A 23,698-nucleotide genomic window follows, 5' to 3' on the forward strand; every position below is an offset into this window, starting at 1 on the left:
ATTATTGACGCTATTCCCCATGCTGTACATTTCACCCCCATGGTTTGGGTGCATATTGTAACTGGAAGTTTGCACCTCTTAGTTTTTTTCATCTGATTCTTTCCTCCCCTCAACCCCCTCCCTCTGGCAACCACCAGTTTGTTCTCTGTATCAATGAGTTTGTTCTGTTTTGTTATGGCTAATAATTTGTTTTGTTTTTTAAGATTCCATATTTAAGCAAAATCATACAGTATTTGCCTTTCTCTGTCTGTCTTATTTCACTATCATAATACCCTCTAGGTCCATCCATGTTGTTGCAAAGGGCAAGCTTTCATTCTTATTTATGGTTGAGTAACATTTCTACTGTGTGTGTGTGTGTGTACACACCACATCTTCTTTATCCACTCATTTCATCTGTCGCTGGACACTTAGGTTGCTTACACATCTTGGCTATAGTAAATAATGTTGCAGTGTACATAGGGGCACATATATCTTTCCAAATTAGTATTATTGGTTTCTTTGGGAAAATACCCAGAAGTGGAATTGCTGGATCATATGGTAGCTCTATTTGTAATTTTTCGAGAAACCTCTATACTATTTTTCATAGTGGCTGCCTCAATTTACATTCCCATAAACAGTGCGCAAGAGTTCCCTCCTCTTCACATCCTTCCCAACACTTATTTGTTGTCTTCTTTTTTTTTTTTAAGAAGAGCCATTCTGATAGGTGTGAGGTGGTATCACATTATAGTTTTGATTTGTTAATTTTTTTGCCATCCCAGCTGAGAATTTAATTGGCATAAATGCAACCATATAAAAACATAAGTAATGAAAAACACAGTCACAATGTGCCCTCCACGCCCCAGCACATAAAACCCCCTTCTGTGGGGAGGGGAGGAGGGAGCCCTGAAACCGCCTAAGAACGCCGCAGCCCCTGGGCCCTTTGCAGGACCAGCCTGGCTGGGATGGGAGAACCTGGGCACCGCCTTAGTGCATCCGGTAGTCAGTGGAGCAGGAGAGTTCACACAGCCGGTCCTTGAAGTCTAGGTCAATGGTGAAGTCCAGGTCACGTTGTTCTTGGCATTGGGCCGCATGCCAACGGTGCCAGAGATCTCCTCGCCTGTCTTCACTGTCAGATAGTCCTCCATGTAGAACACCGTCTGCTTCCAGTGAGGGGATGGGGACTCAGGGCTGTGCAGAAGACAGTCCTTCTGTGGCAGCAGGTGAACTCGCTGTTGAAGTCGACCACCAGTGCATGCATGCAGCCGTTTGGCTTCACTTGCAGGCAGAAGGGGGAAGTGAAGGTCAGGTCTTCCAACTTGACCGTGTAGATGTCCATTTCCTTTATGAGGCAGGTTGGTGACCAGCTGCTTGGGGTCCACCATGTCCACCAGGGGCTCCTTGATGGCCACATCTTTGATGCAAGACGTCAAAGCTGCACACATTCTCCTACCAGTGGATCATGTAGTCTTTGTTTGCTGGTCCTCAATGGCTCTTACATACCAGCGTGGCTCGGTCTAGGAAGATGAGGCCATCGGGCACCAGCCACTTGTCTCAGGTGTAGACCGTGGTGTTGAGCATCAACTCATAGGAGAGGCAGTAGTCCATCTATGGCAATGATGTCCACCTCCTCCACCTTCCCCTTGATGATAGTCACCATGTGGTCTAACTTTTTGGCTTCCATAATCTTCATCCTGTAATCAGAGCTACTGAAACATTCGATCCCAATGACCCTGCGGGCCCTGGTCTTGGCAGTAAACGTGCAGAGGATCCTTGTGCCTGAGCCAACATCCAGCACCATCTTGTCTTTGAAAAGGTGCCGGCCATGAAACACGGAGTTCCGGTACCTGAATTTGCGGACCTCATCTTTCAGCACTTCCTCATGGATGCCGAAGTGAGCATAGTAATCAAAGTGGCAATCTTTGGACATCATGTCCTCAGCATTGGGCTGCTTTCAGTCTGGCCACAGGAGACCACCTCTCCAGTCTCTCTGTCCCAGTCTCTAGCTAAGCTCACAGCTGGGGAGGGGAGGGAAGGGGAAGGCAGAAGTGGGGGCAGACACAGGGAAGGACAAAAGTGGGGGGGGTTACTTCTTCAAGAGGCAGCTGGAGGCTCATCGCATTAGCCAAGGTGGCTACAAAATTCTCCAGGATGCAGTTCGAGGCTGTGGCTTCCACCATCTTCAGCTGTGCCTACTCTTCCTCTGGCTGCTGAGACCCCTCCCCCCTTTCGATTTATTAATTTTTTTCTTAAGAAGCAATTTTTGGATTCTTTTCAGTTCTACTGCTTTCAAATTCATCAATTCAGCTTTCATCTTTATTATGTCTTTATTCTTTCCTTTTTACTGGCTTGGCTTTAGTCTGTTTTACTTATTTATGGCCACACCACATGGCTTACAGGGTGCTCCCTGATTAGGGATTGAACCCAGGCCATGGTGGTGAGAGCACCCTATCTTAACCATTAGCCACTAGGGACTCCAACTTTCAGTTCAGTTCAGTTGTTCAGTCGTGTCCAACTCTTTGTGACCCCATGAACTGCAGCACACCAGGCCTCCCTGTCCATCACCAACCCCTGGAGTCCACCCAAACCCATGTCCATTGAGTCAGTGATGCCATCCAACCATCTCATCCTCTGTTGTCCCTTTCTTCTCCTGCCTTCAATCTTTCCCAGCATCAGGGTCTTTTCAAATGAGTCAGCTCTTTGCATCAGGTGGCCAAAGTATTGGAGTTTCAGCTTCAACATCAGTCTTTCCAATAAACATTCAGGACTGATCTCTTTTAGGATGGACTGGTTTGATCTCCGTGCAGTCCAAGGGACTCTCAAGAGTCTTCTCCAACACCACAGTCCAAAAGCATCAATTTTTCGGTGCTCAGCCTTCTTTACAGTCCAACTCTCACATCCATACATGACATCCATACATGACCACTGGAAAAACCATAGCCTTGACTAGACAGATCTTTGTTGACAAAGTAATGTCTCTGCTTTTTAATATGCCGTCTAGGTTGGTCATAACTTTCCTTCCAAGGAGTAAGCGTCTTTTAATTTCATGGCTTCAATCACCATCTGCAGTGATTTTGGAGCCCCCCAAATTAAAGTCAGCCACTGTTTCCCCATCTATTTGCCATGAAGTGATGGCACCAGATGCCACGATCTTAGTTTTCTGAATGCTGAGCTTTAAGCCAACTTTTTCACTCTCCTCTTTCACTTTCATCAAGAGGCTCTTTAGTTCTTCTTCACTTTCTACCATAAGGGTGGTGTCATCTGCATATCTGAGGTTATTGATATTTCTCCTGGAAATCTTGATTCCAGCTTGTGCTTCCTTCAGCCCAGCATTTCTCATAATCTACTCTGCATATAAATTAAATAAGCAGGATGACAATATACAGCCTTGACGTACTCCTTTTCCTATTTGGAACCAGTCTGTTGTTCCATGTCCAGTTCTAACTGTTGCTTCCTGACCTGCATACAGGTTTCTCAAGAGGCAGGTCAGGTGGTCTGGTATTCCCATCTCTTTCAGAATTTTCCACAGTTTATTGTGATCCACACAGTTAAAGGCTTGGGCATAATCAATAAAGCAGAAATAGATGTTTTCCTGGAACTCTTGCGTTTTCGATGATCCAGCAGATGTTGGCAATTTGATCTCTGGTTCCTCTGCCTTTTCTAAAACCAGCTTGAACATCTCGAAATTCACGTATTGCTGAAGTCTGGCTTGGAGAATTTTGAGCACTACTTTACTAGCATGTGAGATGAGTGCAATTGTGGAGTAGTTTGAGCATTCTTCGGCATTGCCTTTCTTTGGGATTGGAATGAAAACTGACCTTTCCCAGTCCTGTGGCCACTGCTGAGTTTTCCAAATTTGCTGACATATTGAGTGCAGCACTTTCACAGCATCATCTTTTAGGATCTGAAATAGCTCAACTGGAATTCCATCACCTCCACTAGCTTTGTTCGTAGTGATACTTCCTAAGGCCCACCTGACTTCACATTACAGGATGTCTGGCTCTAGGTGAGTGTGAGTGATCACACCTTCGTGATTATCTGGGTTGTGAAGATCTTTTTTGTACAGTTCTTCTGTGTATTCTTGCCACCTCTTCTTAATATCTTCTGCTTCAGTTAGGTCCATACCATTTCTGTCCTTTATTGAGCCCATCTTTGCATGAAAATTTCCCTTGGTATCTCTAATTTTCTTGAAGAGATCTCTAGTCTTTCCCATCCTATTGTTTTCCTCTATTTCTTTGCATTGATTGCCGAGGAAGGCTTTCTTATCTCTCCTTGCTATTCTTTGGAACTCTGCATTCAAACGGGTATATCTTTCCTTTTCTCCTTTGCCTTTCGCTTCTCTTCTTTTCACAGCTATTTCTAAGGCCTCCTCAGACAACCATTTTGCTTTTTTGCATTTCTTTTCCTTGGAGATGGTCTTGCTCCCTGTCTCCTGTACAATGTTATGAACTCCAGCTTGAGTCTGTTTTAAAGTTCTTTCCCTGAAATTTTGAGTAGAAATATGAGTTTGATTATTTGTATTATTGTTTTCATAGATAATGAATGCATTGAAAGTTGTTAAATTTCACAATATTCAACTGCTTTAGGCCCAAGGTCTAACATGTGACACCTCTGAAGTCATAATGATGCAAATTGGTGTTATCAACATAAATATAATGATGTGGTATTCTTGATTTCAAAACAATCTGCATCTGTAGCTTTCACTTTCTCTTTGATGCACAGTTATTTAAGAAAGAGGCTAGGATTGTTGTCATTGTTCTTGTCATTTGGTTTACGTTTGTGGGTAATTTCTGATTTACTGTCTCATGCACACAGAGTTAGGTCTGCTCAATTTCCACTTTGAGGGACCCTTGATATTTTCTTCCTAATATACATATGCGGTAAAAGTTTCAGGAGCAGAAAGGACTTATGTGCTGACTTGAGTGTTGTATAGAGTTTAATATGAATCTTTGTTTCAGTCCCACTTCCTTGCTGGCTGCCAACCAAGGCTTGCTCTCAGCTTCTATTAATAGAAGCTTCTCTCACTCTTTATCACTTGGCCAACCTTCATCTTCAATTCCATATTGTATATGGAATTGTTTTCTGCTTTGAATCTCTCTGACTTCTTCAGCTGGCAGGAGAAAACTCTCCACTTCTAAGGGCTTCTGGGATTCAATCAGGCCCACCCAGATAACCTCCCTATTTTAAGGTCAACTGTAACGTATAATGGGCTTCCCAGGTTGGGCAATATAAAGAATCTGTCTGCCAATGCAGGAGACACAAGAGACTTGGGTTCAAGCCCTGTATCGGAGAGATCACCTGGAGGAGAACATGGCAACCTGCTCCAGTAGTCTTGCCTGGAAAATTCCGTGGATAGAGGAGCCTGGCAGGATACAGTCCATGGGGTCCCAAAGAGTCAGACATGACTGAGCGACTGAGCATGCATGCAAGAGGTCAAGGGAAACACATAATGCACTGTAATTGTAAGAATGACACCTCATCAATGTGAAAGTTCCTGGGAGCAGGTAGGATATCTTTGGGGGATGAGTGTCCTGTGATCAACAATGGCTCATAAGTCTTCACTATAAAAGATACATTTTTATCAATAACCTCTATTTTTTAAGTGCCAAAGAACATTGGTTCAAATTACATAAAACAAATCTAGCAAGAAAAGTTTGACTAGGTTTGGGTGTCTTGGGATGCCTGATTCGAGTCTGGCCTTTTAGCCAGCAGCTGGTACTAGCTAACCACAGGCAGCAATGATGGATGGTCAGCTGTTTCCAGACCTGCCTCAAAGTTTTTCAGGCTATCTGCCTGGGGTCAGTGTGGTGGTCAATGTGCAGCTTTTGCAAACTAGCTACCCGAATGTGGATCTCAATCCATCACTTAAGCCCTTGACCTTTCACTCATGCAAGCCAGTAATCCCTTTTAAAGTTTCAAAAAGCCTGAGCTGAATTTTATGCCATTTGCAATCAAACTTACCCTAAGCAATGCTGGCTATACATTAGCTTTTTAAAATATATATATTTATTTTTAATTGGAGGATAATTGCTTTACAATATTGTGTTGGTTATATATTAGCTTTTATAATAAATGGATTCTTGCGTTGGTTGTGTAGGAGTGCTTGCTTACACAGTAAACACTTACAAGGACAGTGGATTGTTTTCAGATTCTAAGATTTCCTTCCTCTGACCTCAGAGGGCCCCTGAGGGTGGGCCAGCCAAAGTGATTTCTGTCAAGAGACTGTACTGCTCTCCTTGGTGGGTAAAACAAGAATCATTCCTCCTTTTTCTGGAAGAAGCCCCCTGAGGGCCTCAAAGCCACTTTCACTCCTCCAAGGGCACCCGTTCTGTCTGAATATTGGCCCACGTCTATCTTCTAAACTTTTTGTTGTGTAGTCACTAAGTCATGTCTGACTCTTTGAGATCCCATGAACTGCAGCATGCCAGGCTTCCCTGTCCTTCACCATCTCCCAGAGTTTGCTCAAACTCATGTCCATTGAGTTGACGATACCATCCAACCATCTCATCCTCTGTAGCCTCCTTCTCATTCTGCCTTCAATCTTTCCCAGCATCAGAGTCTTTTTCAATGAGTCAGTTCTTCACATCAGGTGGCCAAAGTATTGCAGCTTCAGCTTCAGCATCAGTCTTTCCAATGAATATTCAGAATTGATTTCCTTTAGGATTGACTGGTTTGATCTCCTTGCTGTCCAAGGGACTCTCAAGAGTCTTCTCCTGCACTACAGCTCAAAAGCATCAACTCTTTGGCGCTCAACCTTCTTTATGGTCCAACTCTCACATCTCTACATAACTACTGGAAAAACCATAGGTTTGACTATACCGACCTTTGCCGGCAAAGTGACGTCTCCACCTTGTCTACGTTTCTAAACTTTATCCCTCAACTAAGTGGTAACCGCTCATGGTACAAAATTCTTTAGACAAATAAGCAGAAAGAAGAGAATAAAATCCCTGGAGTTCCATTGAAAGTGAAAGTCGCTCAGTCCTGTCTGACTCTTTGCGACCCCATGGAATTCTCAAGGCCAGAATACTGAAGTGGGTAGCCTTTCCCTTCTCCAGGGGATCTTCTCAAACCACGGATGGAACCGCGGTCTTCCACATTGCAGGCGGATTCTTTTTTTTTTTTTTCAGGCGGATTCTTTATCAGCTGAGCCACAAGCGAAGCCCAAGAATACTGGACTGGGTAGTCTATGCCTTCTCCAGCGGATCTTTCCCACCCAAGAATTGAACTGGGGTTTCCTGCATTGCAGGCGGATTCTTTACCAATTTAGCTATCAGGGAAGCCCATTACAAGGAAAGAATTCCTATTAAATAGTCTGGCGTGGAGATTTCTGGTATTTCAGAGGCATACATGCCCTTAGGGATACAAGCGGATAACTTGGGGTACAAGGATTTCAAGTTAACCGATTTCACGTAACAGCTCTAATCGCCCTCCTCTTTGTCACTATGCCCACCGTGGTCGGCTGGGGGCGCTCCCCGCCCTGTCCTGGGATGGTTCTGGCTCCGCGGATGACTCCAACCCTCCGGCCCCTCCCCGCCCCTTGGATCTTCTCAAGGGCCCTGCCCGGGGCCGCCGCTACGGAGCCGGCGCAGAGGGGTCTGCCCAGCGCCCCGCGCCCCCAGCCTCGCTGCGATCGCGGCGCGGGCCAACAGGTAGGTCTCACTAGATGTCGCACTCTCCACCTCTAGTCCAGGCCCCCGGGGTCCTGTGGATTCCACCACTACCCTCCCCTGACCTCCCCCACCTCCGACGGCAGAGCGCGATGGTCCCCACCGAAGCCTAGGTGGTTCAGCGATGGCCTCTGGGTTCCGGGTTGCGCTGACCACTCTCCGGCGCCCGCACCCTCAGTCCTGCCTGGGGCGAGGGCAGGAATTCCGGGCATTCTTGTTAGATTCGACACCAGAGAAAAACAAAGCGCGAGCAGATTCCTGACCCATCACCTGCTGCTCTGCAGTGTCAGTTAGTCCCCGCCCGGGCGTCGGCCGGAGTCACCTGGGGGTGGGGGGGGGGGGTGTTGAAATACCTAGACTAGCGCCCGCCTCCGAGGTTCGGGTGTACCCCGCCTGGGTTGGGGCCTGAACGCCAATTTTTTTCCCCAAAGCTCCGCGGGGAGTTAGGGCTTTGCAGACGAGCAGCGGGGCTGAGCCCCTTCGGAAGGGATTGAGCTCTAGGCTCACCTGAAGGTGTAAAATTTATTCCAAGATGCAAGTTTGGTATCAGAAATATATGCAAAAAATGACATTCTAAACCATAATGAGTCTGTGGTCATTTTAATATAAAAGATGGTAAAAGATACCTTTTAGAAAAAAGAAACGCCTAACTCCTACGAGGTAAAGATTTATTTTATTCGTAAGAGGGTAAGCTGATGTTATAACTGGTTCACAGGAGACTTGTCTAAAAGCACAGATTTGTATGGAATGAAGGAATTGAATTGCTAACGGAGGCAAAACTGGTTTTTCCACAGTGGGGAGAGAAGTTGATGGAGTCTCTCCCTTTCTGTGTTTTTTTAAAAATTATATTTACAATATATTTCTTAAAATTTTTTTTATTTTAGAAAAATTTAAAATTGAAGTACAGTTGATTTACAAAGTTGTGTTAGTTTCAGGTGTACAGCCGAGTGATTTAGTTTTGATTATAAATCTTCTCTTTCAGATTCTTTTCCGTTATTGATTATTGCAAGATATTGAATGTACTTTCCTGTGCTATATAGTAGGTGCTTGTTGTTTACCTATTTTATATATAGTAGTGTGTGTATATGAACCCAAAACTCCCAATTTATCCCTCCCCTATTTTCTGTGATTTTAAAAAAAGTGCAGAATAGCTCCAAGACCATAAACTGGGCTAGAAGCAGACAGCTTGGGGGTTGTGTATTAAACAAGGTATAGTGTTCCACTAAACAGGAAAGCTTGTCTTCACAATATTTTTTTAAAACTATGTGGAAATAAAGTTTTCCCACAGTGTTAGTCCTGCTGGGCTTCCTCAAATCCCAAATACCCAATTTCCAGTCACTCAAGGGACACTACATTTTTCTACTTTGGGGACTGTCGGGCAAAACCCCACAAATACACATGGAGGTTCCTGGGAGACAAAAGGGTGGGGGGTTAGGTGCAGAGACTGAGTTCAGACAGTGCTCGGTCACACAAGCGCTGTGGGACCCTACTCTGGGGAGCCTCCGTTTCTTCACTTGACCGTCGTCTTCGTCTGTAACTGGTTCCACAGAAGCTTCCCTCCCTGCTCCTTCTCAGCCGAGGTGGACAGAGTGAGTCTCCCCAGAACAGGCTTTCTTTGTTACGGGTAGAGTTCTTTGAGTGGTCTCCTTTAGTTATGTAAATGTGGCCAAGCAGCACCCATTGCCTGGCAGGAGACCTTCTGTGGCCTGACAAAGCTACCTCTTCCGCAGGCCTCTTAGGAATGCAGGACTGGAGGCAGGACAGCAGGGGGGAAGCGTCTTGCCTTTGAAGCTCCGGGTCTTTGGGGAGGAAAGGGTTTGAGACTCACTTCCCCTTCCCCCCAACCTGTTCCTCAGGATCTGATTGAGGACTGACTAAAATTTACCTAAAATTTACCAGCAGCCCTGGAAAATTGCTTCCCAGTGACAGAATCTGAGTGAATTTGTAGGGTCCTCCCGAACTCGGTGTTACTGACTGAGTCTCAGGACCCAGCGCCCCTAGCTGGCTTCTTCTGCTCTTTGGAGAAGAACAAGCAAGGGTGACTAAGAGAATTGTTCTGTCTATGAATCGTGGGCCCCGCTGCAGCCTCTGTCAGGAAGACAATGCCTCAGAGTCCACAGAACTGTGGGGGCCCATGTGCCAGGGTGTCACCGTGTGGGATGAGAGGCAACCGCTGCAGAGGGTGGCTCAGACTTTTCCCGGACACACACTCGGGACTAAGGAAGCCCTTGAGGTTTCCAGACAATTAAAGACTGAGTGGGCTCCGAAAGGGAGAGGTAGGATTTGGTGGGGAGGAAAGATAATTTCCCCCTCTGGCCTTCTAGGTTCTTGGCGGAGACCCTTCTCTATGAGAAAAGACAGGTTAAGAAGAGAAAAACATACCCAATGATATGTATACCTTCTGTATGCATGAAGGATACCTGGGAACTCTCCGAGAATGGCCAAGCCACCAGCTTAAATAGCACCTTTGGCCAAGATGTGGTGGTGCAGGGAGCACCAGGACACTCCATCCAGCCTCATCTCCAACACTGTCCACACCGGGCAGCCAGCAGCTCCGATGTCCTGCTTTTTTTGCACTCCTGGGTTGTTGCATGGCCCCCTGTCTGGACTGTCCTTCCTTCCCCTTCCACCACAGGCAAGCACCTACTTCTTCAAGACGCAGGTGCACTGGCAGGCCTGGTGATGAAGCCTGCTCCCCACCCTGTGCTGGGGGGTCATATTCCACTGGCCCCCTCACAGGTGGGTTCCCTGCCCTTCCTCCTGCTGTGCTAACGCTGGCGCCCCACCCCTTTCCCAGCCCTCTCTGCAAGCTCAGCCTGGGCCTCTGAGGTCTGAAACGGGGTCAGATACAAGGGTCCCCCTGGGGCTGAGGCTGAGGGCGTTCCCATGCTGGAAACTTGCTGCTTCCACCGAGTCCCTGCGGCTCAGCTGGAAACAGAGCGAGCCTAGAGGCAGGGGTGCGCACCCAGGTCCCCACTCCCGGTCCCTGCCTCTCAGGATCAAGTCTGAACACCCCCCTGCAACCCAGGAGGCCCTGAGATCCTCTTCTCACACCCCAGCTCCCCCCACCCCACCACTCCATCTTCCCACTCTTGAGGAGCAGCTATCTGCTTCAGCACACACCTGCTCAGCATCCTTCAGGTGATTTCTGAGCACAAATGCTGTCTCTGGGCCCCCACCTGTGCGCTGGGACCAGTGGCCCTTCCACCTCTGTCTCCTGGCTGTCTCTCCATGGCTCTTGCCCTGGCTGGACTGAGCTCTGGGAAGGCAGAGACCCTAGAGCCCCACCCTGCTGTCTGCAGCCCCCAGGCTCACACGGTGAGTAAAAGACCTCACATGTGCAGTCACCAGGTCCCAACTCAGAAGGGCCGGCTTGGTGGTGACATTCTTAACATTCGAAGATGGTGCCTTATATTAGGACCCAGCCCTTGCTCTCACTCATTTGGGGAAGAGGCCTGGCGTGGACATTAATAAGCAAGTGACTCTCTCAGGGCATCTGACCCATTGAGCACAGGCAGGGAGCTGCTGGCTTGCCCACCGCACCCCAGTGTCCCTCCTCCTGGGGCTGACTGCCCTCCTCACCCTGGAGGTAAGCAGTTTCGGCCGAGGTTCCCTGTGCAGTGCAGTCCCCCCATCACTGGACCCCACTGTTTCAATGTTTCTTATCAACCTGATCTAGGCTCAAGGCTGACTGCAGGAATGTCAGGAAGCCCACTAGCCCCTGCAGGCGCCCACCCCACCCCACTCACTGTCACCCCAGCCTCAGGGGCAGCTCTGGCCCGGCCCTCACCAGAAAATGCTCTCTGAGCTGCAGGTCTCTCTTGCACCCCACCCCCCAACCAGGGGCCCATGTGGCCTCTGCTTTCCTCCTGGAGATCAAGAGGCCCTTCAGAGGGTCCTTGTGTACCCACCAGCCAATAACAAGGAACAAGCTGTGCCTTCCCCAATAGAAATGGCGACAGGAAATTTCACACCGGGGAGGGGGAAAAAAAACCAGTCCCCTTTTATTAAGAAAATAAGAGTTAATCCCTCACTTTTCCCAGGGGACTTGACCCTGATGCAAGGTGACATCTTCTGGAGCCATCCCCCAGGAATCCCTGAACCCGAGTGCGGTGGGCACCAAGTCACTCCATCCCTTCACAGGGGCCAATGCTGGTCTGCTCAGGGCCTGGAGAAGTAGGCATGCAGGTGGGCATGGCTCTGGAGGCTGAGGGGGGAGCTGTGATGGGCATGGGGCTGTGTGCCTGGGGTGGGGGCGGGGCTGAGGGGACAAGAGTGGCGGAGGGAGGCGATGTCTTGCTGAAATAAGGAAAGGGAAGAACACCACCTCCCCCCACCCTCCGAGGCCTGGCGCCTTCTCCCTCCGAATTCTTCATAAATAAAACTTCACAGTAATGGAGGCATATCCTTCCAGGGTCAGACCAGCTGGTTTCCAACTGGGGGAGCCAGGCCTTGCGAAGCAGCACTGGGACTGCTGGGACCGGAGCTCGGCTCTCTGGCCCTGCGTCTGGGGGCAGGGGAGTGGGGGCTGGGGTGCGGTGAGGTGGGGCTGCAGCCCATCCAGAGGTTCTGAGGATCACTGAGGTAGTCAGAGCCGCTGCTCTGGCTTCCGGACAGACGGGAGCCGGCTGGAGCAGCGCCGGACGCAGCCAGGAGCGAAGCCACCTGGGAGCAGAGACTGTGCAGTCAAACCCCAGGAGGGTCAGGGCCCCGGGGGGCAGGGGGGTGCTGAGGGCCTTCTGCGGCTCGGTCTCCAGGAACCCCCAGAGGCGTTGACGGGGGGAGGCCTGTGAGCCTGCACAGGGTTGAGCTTTCTCCTGAAAGGGCTGCCCAAGCAGCCGTGGGGAGACTGAGGCATTTCACAGAAGCTGGAGGATCCGCTCTGTGAAGACAAGAGGGCAGCCCTGGACCCGTCGAGGGCAGGTTGAGCCTAGGGTACCTGAGCACAGGGTTCCTTGAGAGGCCATCAGGGCCTCCCGCCCGGTTAGACGGAGCCAGACCACAGACCCAGGCTGGGAGGGCTGCCAGAGAACCAGTCTCCAGTCTGGGCCGTTCGGAACATGGCCGGGCCTTAGTCCCGGTCACCCGCACCCCACCACACCCAGGGGCACGTAAGGCCCACCCCTCCACCTTCCTGCAGGGGACCAGAGGCGGTGCCCTGGCCTTGCAGCTGCAGCCTCGCGACTCGCAGGCACTCCGGAGCACATGTTCCTCGTCAATCCTGACGGCCCAGGCCAGGTCAGAGCACCTGGAGCTTGCGGGAACAGGTGAGGTTGCCATGCACCAGCTCCCACATGGCCAGCAGCTCGGTGGGCAGCAGCTTGTGCACGACAAGCATGGAGCGGAAGAAGCAGGGCTCCTTGTTCATGCGGCTGTTGCGATTCCTGGAGATGCCGAAAGTCTTGAAGCCCTCGTGGGCCATGGGCCGCACGCCCAGCACCTCCAGGCACATGCCCAGGAAGACGTCATCGATGGGGTAAAGCTCCAGGGTGTCGCAGCTGTGGTGCAGGCGCTGGGCCAGTCCCCTGGCCATAAGGAAGCCCCCTCCGCCTGCATAGGGCGGGTAACTGTTCTGACTGTATAAGATCCCGGGGATGTAGTACTTGCTATCCTTCCGGCGGATGGGCCGGGCGTGATGCAAAACGTCTCCCACAAACAGGTCCTCCTGGGGCCGCCGGTCGGCCAGAAATTCCAGCAGGTTGGTGGGGTTGACGAAGACATCATCATCGCCCTTGAAGACAAAGCGGACATCAGGGCAGTAGATGTCAAGCCACTTGAGGAAGTGGATCTCCTTGAGGGTCAGGTTGAAGAAGCTGTCAAGGAAGTCCCATTGCAGTATGTCCCCGTAGATGCGGTCCTCGTAGGCCAGCAGCTGCTGGTAGTGGGACTGCTCCTCCGGTTTGGAGGCCTTGCCCAGCAGGAAGAGAGTGCGCACTGCACCGCGGCCCCTGCCCGCCGACTCCTGCTCGCGGCCCCAGGTCTGGCGGATGGCCTCGCGGCGGTCATGCTGCGCGATGATGGACTTGACGACCACCAGCAAGTACACATCACCGCTGCACTTCTCCGGATGATTGAGCAGCATGGGAAAGTAGCGGCAGTGGCGATAGGACAGAAACTGCTGGAAGTGTGGCTCCAGGCCCTGGAACCAGGGTTGGTGGGTCAAGTTTATATTGGCCGAGCAGTTAGTGGTGTTCACGTCCCAGGCCTGGGGCCTCCGTGAAACCATGGGAGTGGGGGTGACCGCCTCCTTCGCGCTCTTCCAGAAGCTGTCAGGGTTCACCAGAAGTCCGCTGGGTTTCTGGGCCTTCTGTTGCTTGAGGGAGGCTGGCGGGGGCTCCTGCAGAAACTGGCTGGGGGTCAGACTGCGCTGGAATACCGTTACGGCCACGAGCAAGGCCAGGGACAGGCACACGCTCTTGTAGACGGTTCTCTTCCTGGGGGTAGGGGTGAGGTGGGGAGCGGATGTTTCAGAAGAGAGAAGAAAGGATGAGTCAGTCCCCTTGTACAGAGCTGCAGTCCCAGATGGGCAGATGGCCCCTGTACACAGACTCAAGTCCCTGGGCCCCTGAATGGTCAGAGGAGGTCTTGCTTCTTCTCCCATCCTGACCTCCCTCCTCTAGGACCCGGGAGCCACACAACACAGAGCTTAAGTACAGGCGCTGTGGAGTCAGGCTCCTGGAGTTCAGATTTTGGTCCTGCTATGAATGGGGAAAATTGCCCCCCCACCCCTCCACCCCATGGCTCAGTGGTAAAAAAAATCCACCTGCAATACAGGAGTCGCAGGAGACACGGTTTGATCCCTGGGTTGGGAAGATCCCCTGGTGGAGGGCATGGCAACCCACTCCAGTATTCTTATCTGGAGAATCTCATGCACAGAGGAGCCTGCTGAGCTACAGTCCATAGGGTCGCAAACAGTCAGACATGACTGAAGTGACTTAACACACGCATGCACTTACTGAATACAAGCTACATGGAGACGTTTTGTGATTTCTCTTAACCTCTCCAAGCTGTGATTTTTTTTCTTTCTCAAAATGAGGATAGCACGCAACTGGCGTGTCAGCTGCAGTGCTGGGCACAGAGTGGGTTTGGAGTTGGGGGAATGCTGTGATTCTACAAGGGGCTGACCTGCCCTGCTCCCCATCTCTCCCTCAGGCACCCTGTCTGCTTTGTGCAAACCTGGTGAACCACTGGGGTAAACCACTGGGAGGTGCAGAGATGACACCTGTTCAAAAAGTATAGGGGATACTGGGGAGAAAGCTCTCACCTGGAACCTGAAGAAGCCTGTCCCTCCCCTCCCACCCACCCCCATCCATCTGACCCAACAAAAAAAGAACAGTTCTCACCATTGACAGAAGCCTGAAAATGGGGCGAGCATCTCCTAGCAAGCCCACTGTCCCTGTAGCTCCAGTCTGAGCCCCACTAAGAGAGCTGAATTCCCCCAGCTCTGCTGCCTTGAGAGGGGCACAGTTGGACCCCCACTCTCCAGGGTCCCTCATGCCAAGTTAACCCCACTACACCCCTTTAGGAAGCAGAAATCAGTTATTTTCTAGGAGCGCTTGCAGGGCCAGGGTTCTGAATCCTTGGGCCTTGAGTCCCTGGGCCCAGGGACCCTCTCTCCTCAGCTCACAGTCTGGGGAGACCCAGGACACCTGCCATGTTCTCTTCTGGGGAGAGGCAGAGCTGGGGACTCCAGGAAAAGGGCAGACCAGAAAGTGTGGTTTCACAGGGCCAGGCCAGAAGGGTGTCAAGAGGGGAGATTCAGGGTGATGGGAGAGACAGGCAGCAAAATGGTGAGACAGGGACCAGGTGGTCCAGCCTGGGGTGGCCTCAGGACCGGCTGATGAAAGGTGCAGGCACCCAGGGTGAGTGATGCAGAGCCCAATGGAGAGACATTTTCCCATGGGCTCCCAAGATATAGAGCTGGAGGGAGGCTGGGTCATTTCAGGTGCTGGGGTGGGGTGTGACCCAGACCCCATCGTCCCAGGAGGAGGACAGGGGAGTACTCTGGCCTGGTTTGTTGGGTTGGACTGAGGGGGTCACCCCAAAGAGGGCCATGAGGCTATGCCCCTTCACTCCAGGCTGTTTCCACTCCATTTGTGGGGGAAAAAAAGACACCCCCCTCTCCCCCCAGTGCAAGGGGAGCGGTGGGCAGGCCGGAGGCCCCAGCTCCCGGAGAGGAAGGAGAGCCACTCGGGGTTGAGGGTGGAGGACAGGGGTCGCCCAGGACGCAGGAGGCCCTCGGAATCGGGGACGGGACCCAGCTACCGGCGAGACCTTGCGGTCCCCAACTCCGCGGGTCCAGGAATGAGCTCTGGGTGCCTTGGGGCCAGAGCGTAAGAGAGCATACGGGCGACAGGGGAAGACTGAGCGCACGAGTCCACCGCGGTCCTCCAATCGCCGACCGGCCGGCCCAGGCGTCGCGCACGGCCGGGCATCTCCAGCCATCGCCGCGCCAGCCCAGCTGCGCCCGGGAAACGGAGGCCAGCCCGCGCCCCCCGCGACCCGCGGCATCCCTCACCGCTCCCGCAGCCCGGGTCCCCGGCCCGACGGCCCCACTCACCACAGAGACATGGCGGCCCGGGCCACGGCGGCGGCGGAGCGGGGCGCGCGGATCGCAGCTCTGGGCGCCGCGGGCTCGGGGACGGCGGGCGGGCGGGGACGAGGAACGGGACAGGGACTGGGGCGGGCGGGGGCGGGCGGGGGCGGAGGTCCGGCCGCGCCCCCGCCGAGGCTCTCGACTTCCCCGCGGCCGGAGGAGGGGCCGGCAGGGTAGGCGGCGGCCCAGGTACGTTAACCCCTTCGGCGCCCCCCCCGGCCCTCCATCCCCGCGACCTCGGGGCGCAGCACGGCGGGGCGGTAAGTGACCCATTTTCCGGAGGTGGCACCCGAGCCCCGGCGGCGCGCGGAACCGCCCACGGTCATTCGGCCGGAGCGTGAGTGGCCGAGTCGGGACATCGGAACCCACGAAGGTCACTCCCGCCACCGGGGACGGGGGTTTCCCCCCCGTGGGGGGGCTTCCCCGGGGTCGCCGGCCCCTCTGGATGCTTGCGAACAGGGACCCCACCCACCTCCAATCTCTCCGGGGGCACGGGGGCCCCGCCATTTCCCTCCAGCCTCGTCCGGCCTTTTTCTGGGTGGGGGAGGCAGAGACAGGGCTTCCTTTCCTCCTGTCTGTTTCCCTCTGCCCTCTCTCCCCTGGCCCCTTCCAGGCAGGGCCCCCACCCCCACCCCCGCACCCCGCTATCTAAGGTGGGATCTGCAGAGGAGAGAGACTGGGGCGGAGAGAGCTGAACCCCAAGCAGAGGTCAGGAGGCGGCTGGGCTGTCCGAGTGGGGACAGCGGCCCACGCCGCAGCTCTGAAGCCTTCTCTCTGCCCCGGACAATGGCCTTCTCCATCTCTGGAGCTCTTCCAATCCCAGAGAACCCCTCCTCACCGCCAAAAGGCCTGTCTGCTGGCCCAGCCTGCCTTTTCATCTGTCCACTAGTATTTCACTTCAAACCCCTTTTTGTCCCTAAGCCTTTATTAATCTGTTTGTGTATGCCACACCCAGCGACTCTTAGGGAGTGGGCTGCATGAAGACAGAGAACTCCTGGGGTGTTCTTGGCCCAATCGGTCAGGGGTGGTGGGTATTCCACCCAGGTGATTTCCAGAACCCCCTAAAAGGTAAAACCCCCGCGGGTCCTGCTATTGCTCAGGCCTGTTCTAGCCTTGTTCCACGCTGAAGTCCCATCCCTGAGCTTACAGTGCTGTGCTTAGTCGCTGAGTCCTGTCTGACTCTGCGAACCCACAGACTGTAGCCCTCCAGGCTGCTCTGTCCATGGGGATTCTCCAGGCAAGAATACTGGAGTGGGTTGCCATTCCCTCCTCCAGGAGATCTTCCCAACCGGGGAATTGAACCCAGGTCTCCCACACTACAAGCGGATTCTTTACCGTCTGAGCCATCAGGGAAGCCCCCGAACTTACAGTAGGGCCTCAGAAATGCCCATAGTAGTGACACAAGCGTTTTGCAGGCCAGTAAATAACAGCTAACATTCATCAAGCAGTGCAATATGCAAAGCACACTTGAGGCCCATGCGTGAGTGACTCAGTCCTAGAGGCTATTATTATTACTGCTCCACAAAGGAGGAAATGAAGGTGCCTGACTCCTGCCTGTCAGCTCTCATAGTAAGCAAACCCAGGAGGCCTGCCTGGTTCCAGAGGCAGGCTCTTTTGCCTTTCACCCAGGGAGCTCCTTCCTGCTAGGAGGCCCTCAGGGAGGCCAGGAGGCCCCCAGGTACAGTAAGAGACTGGAGATAGGAAGCCTGAACCCCTGAGGCTTGGGTGAGCAGGTCTTTCCTTAAGACTCCAGAGCCTCTCCAGAGCCTTAAGGAAAGGAGGAGGAGGAGAAACAGTCATTAGAATTTCTTCCGGATGTTGCAAGCTTCAGTGAGGGAATGTGAAGGGCCTTTCAGGTCGAATTCCAGAGGAGGACCCTGGGATCAGTGCCCTTCATAGCAGCCCCTCCCAAGTGCCAGAGCAGGAAGAAGGTCTGACTTGCAGCCCAGCCCCCTGGGCCTGGCTGCCTGCTTTTGGGGAGCCCCCACAGTCCCCCTGGCCACCCATTCCACAGGGCACCAGGTAGCTCACTGCCTGGGCTTCTGCTTTGCCCTGCAGGTGTGGCCTTGAGGGGGCTTGTGCTAGCCTGGCGGAGGACAGTCTACCCTGCCTCAGCGTTTACGTCTCACACAGAAGCTGTGGGGTCTTTTTAGGAGCCTAGTTGAGGGTGGACACAGAGATCCCTGGGAATGGGTTTTGAACCTGGGTTTGGGGACTTGCCTGTAGCTCAGACGGTGAAGAATCTGCCTGCAATGCAGGTAACCTGGGTTCAATCCCTGGGTTGGGAAGATCCTCTAGAGAAGGGAATGGCAGCCCACTCCCAGCATTCTTGCCTGGAAAATCCCATGGATAGAGGAGCCTGGCGGGTTATAGTCAGTGGGGTTGCAAAGAGTCGGACACGACTGAGCGACAGGCACTACTACTACTACTACTGGACTGGAGAGTGTGGGGTATGCAGGTTTGCACTTCCTGACTGTCACTAGGAGCAGGTGGCTTATCCCCTTGAGACCTCAGTTTCCTGCCAGCATGGAATTACGGAGATGACGCATGAGAAGCTTGATCAGTGTCTTCTTAGTGGTGGCATTGTGACAGACCGGTTGCCGTGAGTATTATTGTTGTTAATATTTACCCAATCCATAAGGCCTCAGAACCCAGGAAGGCTTAACGAGGTGGGGATGGGAGGGCCCGCCAGCAAAGCCAGCGGAGTGTTTGCCAGTGGAATCTGGTCCATTGAGAGAAACGGTTTGTCATCACGGATTCATTTGATCTGTGCCTCGGGTCGAACTCAGACTGGGAAAGGGATGACAATTAAATACTCAGTGCCTGACTGTGGGGTGGGGGCAGGGGCTGTGGGCACCTGGCCAGGCCCTGGTCAAGCTTTCACTGTCAGTCCGACAGGCTTCCCTGAGGCTGCCTGGGCCTGTCTCTGTCAGGAGAGCTGGAGCTCACCCCATCTGGCCCACTCCAACGGTCCTTTAGGCAGAGTCCTGGCAGATTCCTGCCAGTGGTCTCAAGCCGTGGCTGGGGTGGTTGAGCAAGGCCCCCGAGGAGGCAGAGGGCAGCTTGCAGAGGAGATCAGTCACCTGCCCCACCGCCCTGGCTGAGGACACAGGGCAGCTGCAGAGACAGATCCAGGAGGTGGGGGGGGGGGGGGTCTGTGGGTCACCCTGGAGAGAGGCTGGGGGATGGAAGCATCTGGTTGGGGTGGGGCTGCAGTCCCAAGCGTGGTGGAAGTGGGTCAGGTGTCCCCTGTCCCACAATCATTCTTTGCTCCCCTTGGGTTGATGTTCTGCCATGAAAGTGGGGGCTCAGTGAGCCCTGTCTGGGAGAATCTCAAGAGCCCCCACTTCTCTGTCCCCCTCTTTTTCCACACACTTTGGACCATACCCTCCTTTCCCTCCCCACCTCTTCTCTTCTTGTTCCTCTCCCGGTTCCCTTTCCCCACCCCGCTCCCCAGTTTCTTTCACATCAGCCTCCACCAACCCTCCAGAATGGATTGGGATCCAGCCCCTACTGGTTTCCCCTGAGGACAGATGCCCAGGGCCAGGGCCAGTTGAGCCCTCAGATGTGGGGGGCAGAGGCAGGTCTCTGCCAGACCAGAGGGTGCCCTGGGTCAGCCCCTGGGCAGACAAGGTGTGAGGAGCTCTGGGCACCTGGGGGAGAGGGGATGAAACCCAGAGCTGGGCAGGGGCTGCAGGCTGGAGAGCAGCCGTGACCACAGTCACATCAGTGCAGCAGCGTGATGTGGGTGAGTGTGTGAATTCACACGCTCCCCAGCAGGAGTCCACACCCTGGGGGCAGCCATGGCCAGCGCTGCAAGGGTGGCCAGCACACTTGCACCGCAGGGTCTGTTAATTCACAGTGGAGTCTCAGAAAGCATTGCTCTCTGGTGAACATGTGTACCTGGCAAGAAACTAGACAGACCCTTCTGTTTGAGTCTGAATGAGCCCCGTAAGCCAGCAGCACAATGCCCAGGCCAAGAACTTTCTTTCATTGGTCTTGGGTCCTTCCATCCACAGCAATCTGGCTGGAGGTATGAGCTTGAGAAGAGGAGGAGAGGTGGCCACATCCCCTGCCTGGGATCTGAGAAAGCCAGGGAGGGACGGTGGAGTGTGAAGCATCAGGCAAGGGTGGACCTGTACACCCTCAGACCCACAACTAAGGCAAGGATTGTCCAGGGTCCCTTTGGCTGCAAGTGACAGAACCCCCCCTCAAAGTATCTCAGGCTTGTTAGACAGGCCAGCGATCGCATCTGAGGTGTTGGGGTGCTGCAGTCGTCCAGGCTGGGGTCACTTATTGCCTGCTGTGGTGGTGGGAATGACTGTGAGGGTGTAGATCCCTTAAAGGAAGCTGCTAGTCTCACACAGGCAGGCGAAGAGCTGCCCAGGCCGGTCTTCCTGCTCACACTCCCTTGGACTGTCAGCCGCCCTCTGAAACAAGCTCTGAAGCTGGAGGGCCCCAGAAGGAGGAAGAAGGGTGCTGGCTGTGTGGCAAGTGTCTGAGCATGTTTTCCTGACAAGTCCTTCTCTCCTGGGGAAGGAGCTCTAGGTTGGTCCGTGGGGACTGGGTATAGCTCCCTCGAGGGGCTGGCCACTTTCTGACTCCTTTGCTGTGCCTGGGCCCCTCTTGGGTGGTGATACCATGCAGGGGCCTGTGGAGCTCCTGGGTATAAGGCCTTTCTCTGTCTCCCATCAACAGCCTTCATTCAGCCTCCATGACCTTCCCTGAGTTCAAGCAGTTGTTAATCAGGGAAGGGAAGGGATATGAGACCAGGGAGAAACAAGCAGTCAAGAGCAGCTTTGGGGCACGGTCCTGTTTCTCCATCAGTGGATACACACAACAGTGTCTTTGAGCTACTTTGTAGATACTGAAATCCCCTCCACGTGGGCGAAGTTAATGATTAATGATGGTACACTGCCCACAAGCCTGTAGACCCCAGCCCAGTTGGACCTGAAGGTTGATGATATTGACTGCTACTTAGCTCCTCACCAACCCATGAACTGATCAATTTGAACAATTATTGTAAAACTTCTATTGTCCTCAAGTTGGGACACATGGTTTTCAGGGCGTTAGCCTACTGTGAGCCCTTTTACCTGGCAAAGCAATAAAGCTACTCTTTTCTACTTCACCCAAAACTCTGTCTCCACGATTTAATCTGGCACCAGTGTACAGAGAAGCTGAACTTTTGGCATCACTAGTCTGGGGGCAGCTGAAGCCGCCCTGGCCTTGATGGGTCAGGAGCCAGTCATGTGTGGGTGGAGCTGGGCGGACAGAAAGAAGCCAGAATCAAACAGGCCCAGGGGTGGGGGCAGGGCTCCCTCTGAAGGCTGGGCAGGAGTGGAACGTGCGCTCCCAGGTGCTGCCCTGGACACAGACCAGCTGGGCTGCACCCCAGGCTCCTGAGGGCTGGGTGTGGTAGGCACTCAGAGCAGACACACACAGCCACGCAGGCCGTCAAGCAACAGACCGAGACACACACAGCAGGGACAGGCACACACACACGGACGTACTCAGAGACACACAGCGCTCGTGCACAGACACACTCACATGGAAGCATGCATGTTCAGAGAAAGACACACGTGACAATCATAGTCACACACACACACGAGATACATGCACACTTCGTAAGAACACACACAGGCGCACATATATGCATGCACCTACAGGGGCATACATTTGCAGAGATGCACCTACACACCTAGACTTACCGCCCCAACACACACAGATACTTATTACTCACACACATGTCCAGGTGGCGGGGGCTTCCCCTAACCAGCTCACTTGCCAACAGTGAAACCCTGCCTGGCAGGCCCTTGAGAATGGGCTCAGTGCTAGGCAGGTACCTGCTGCATCCATGAGTGGCCTCTTTTGATCTCTTCCCAGGTCCTCAAGCCTATGCCCACCTCCAGGAGCCTCCAGGTACCTCCTGGAGCACTTCACATCCCAAGAATCTACCCCATCCCTGTTTCAGCTGCCCTGGCCTTCCTTGCTCCTTCACCAAGACCCCAGCTTGCTTCTGCTCAAATGCACTTGTCCCTTCTGCATCGAGTGAACTTCCACTCATCTTACAATACCCACCTCAAACGTACCCTTCCTTGGAGAAGGTGCTCCCTTTCCTGGCTGGCATCATGTCTGTCTGTCTGTCTGTCTGCCCCCCTGCCCGCCCCCTGCCTGTCCCACTGCAACTAAGAGAACTAAGAGCAGGACAGGCCCTTCTGTTCTCCTGGCTGCACAGGGATGCCATCGACTGAATAACGGAGGGCTTGAATTGCCAGCCCTGGCTGCCTGAAGGAGACCCTGGCAGGGATGAGGCCAGTCTCACCACGGCTGCGTTCAGAGGATGATGGGGTGTGTGTCCACCTCGGGGAGCCTGGGGCGGCCCAGACAGATCTGCAGGGCCCCAGCCCCACCCCCCCCGCACACACGTCCAAATTCACACTGACACACATTCACACGAGGGTGGGCATTGGGCCCCCTTGTCTGGGACAGCTGGGTGCCCCCCTCCCCCAGGCCACCAGTGACTCACATCCCCCCTGCCGCCAGGCAGCCGGCTTGGGCACAACACAAGCCTTCTTTCAGCCTCTCGGCCTCCAACACACTAGCTTAGTCTTCCCTCTGGGCGCCTCCCCTCCGCGGTGAGCCGGCCTGCCCTCCCGGCCTGGCAGCTCAACCCCACGGGGAGGCCAGGCAGAGGCTGTCTTCCTCTTCACAGCACAGGGCTCCCTGTCTCTCGTCACCCGGCTCCTGTCCAAGCCCTGAATGGCCGCCTTTTCATGGCCTAGAGCCTGGCCAGGTGCGTTCTGGGCAGCCCTGCTCCCACCACCGCCCGCCGGGGAGCTGTCGGCCTTGGTGCTGCTAACACTGAGGGGGCCAGAGCCAGAGGGACCGTTGAGACTCTGGCCAAAGACTCAGAGCCCCAGAGTCCCTCCCAGGCTCTGGTCAGAGGCCTCCACAGGTTGACAAAGACTCTTCTTCACACATACCCTCCTGCCTGTTTCCCTAGCAACCCTAGATAGCCTGGCCAGGCACAGGGTTTTATTATTCCCATTTTACTGAAGGAACAACTGAGGCCTGAGAAGAGTCAGCCTGCTGGCAGATGGTAGAGCTGGGTGAAGAGGAGTGAATACCACAGTGGGCCTTACAGAACTGCAGTCAGCACCATGAGGTGCTGAGCTGGGTGCCCTGGAGACGGGGTCAGTGAGGGGGCTCCATGTAACAGTGGTCACAAAAGCAGTCCTGGGCTTTGTACCCAGCACTCCTCCCATCTTTTGGTAACAGACTTCCTTCCTCTGGCCTCAGGGTTGGCCCTCAACCAGGGGCCCATGTATGGGCTAGTCAGTCCCATACGTACCTTCCTGCCCTGCTGGCCCACAGGGGTGGGCCTGAGCCCTCCCTTGGGATAGTCAGGGCTCTGCCCTGGGGAGTGGAATGGAGAGAGGGACACCCCTGTCCTTTCTGG

General features: G+C 53.7%; 1 protein-coding gene and 1 pseudogene across 1 annotated transcript; both read right to left on the reverse strand.

The window, feature by feature from the left end:
* Positions 1 to 963: 963 nt before the first annotated feature.
* Positions 964 to 12,705, reverse strand: LOC122698186 (annotated as a pseudogene).
* On the reverse strand, positions 11,409 to 16,694 carry B3GNT7 (UDP-GlcNAc:betaGal beta-1,3-N-acetylglucosaminyltransferase 7). Its single transcript, XM_043909705.1, has 2 exons — positions 16,204 to 16,694; positions 11,409 to 14,077 (listed from the first exon to the last, which is right to left on the reverse strand). The coding sequence occupies exons 1-2, from the start codon at positions 16,212 to 16,214 to the stop codon at positions 12,883 to 12,885; spliced, it is 1,206 nt and encodes a 401-aa protein (XP_043765640.1). The 5' UTR covers positions 16,215 to 16,694; the 3' UTR covers positions 11,409 to 12,882.
* Between the last annotated feature and the right edge of the window lie 7,004 nt (positions 16,695 to 23,698).

The sequence above is a fragment of the Cervus elaphus genome, chromosome 8 (genome assembly GCF_910594005.1).
Source record: "Cervus elaphus chromosome 8, mCerEla1.1, whole genome shotgun sequence".
NCBI lineage: Eukaryota > Metazoa > Chordata > Mammalia > Artiodactyla > Cervidae > Cervus > Cervus elaphus.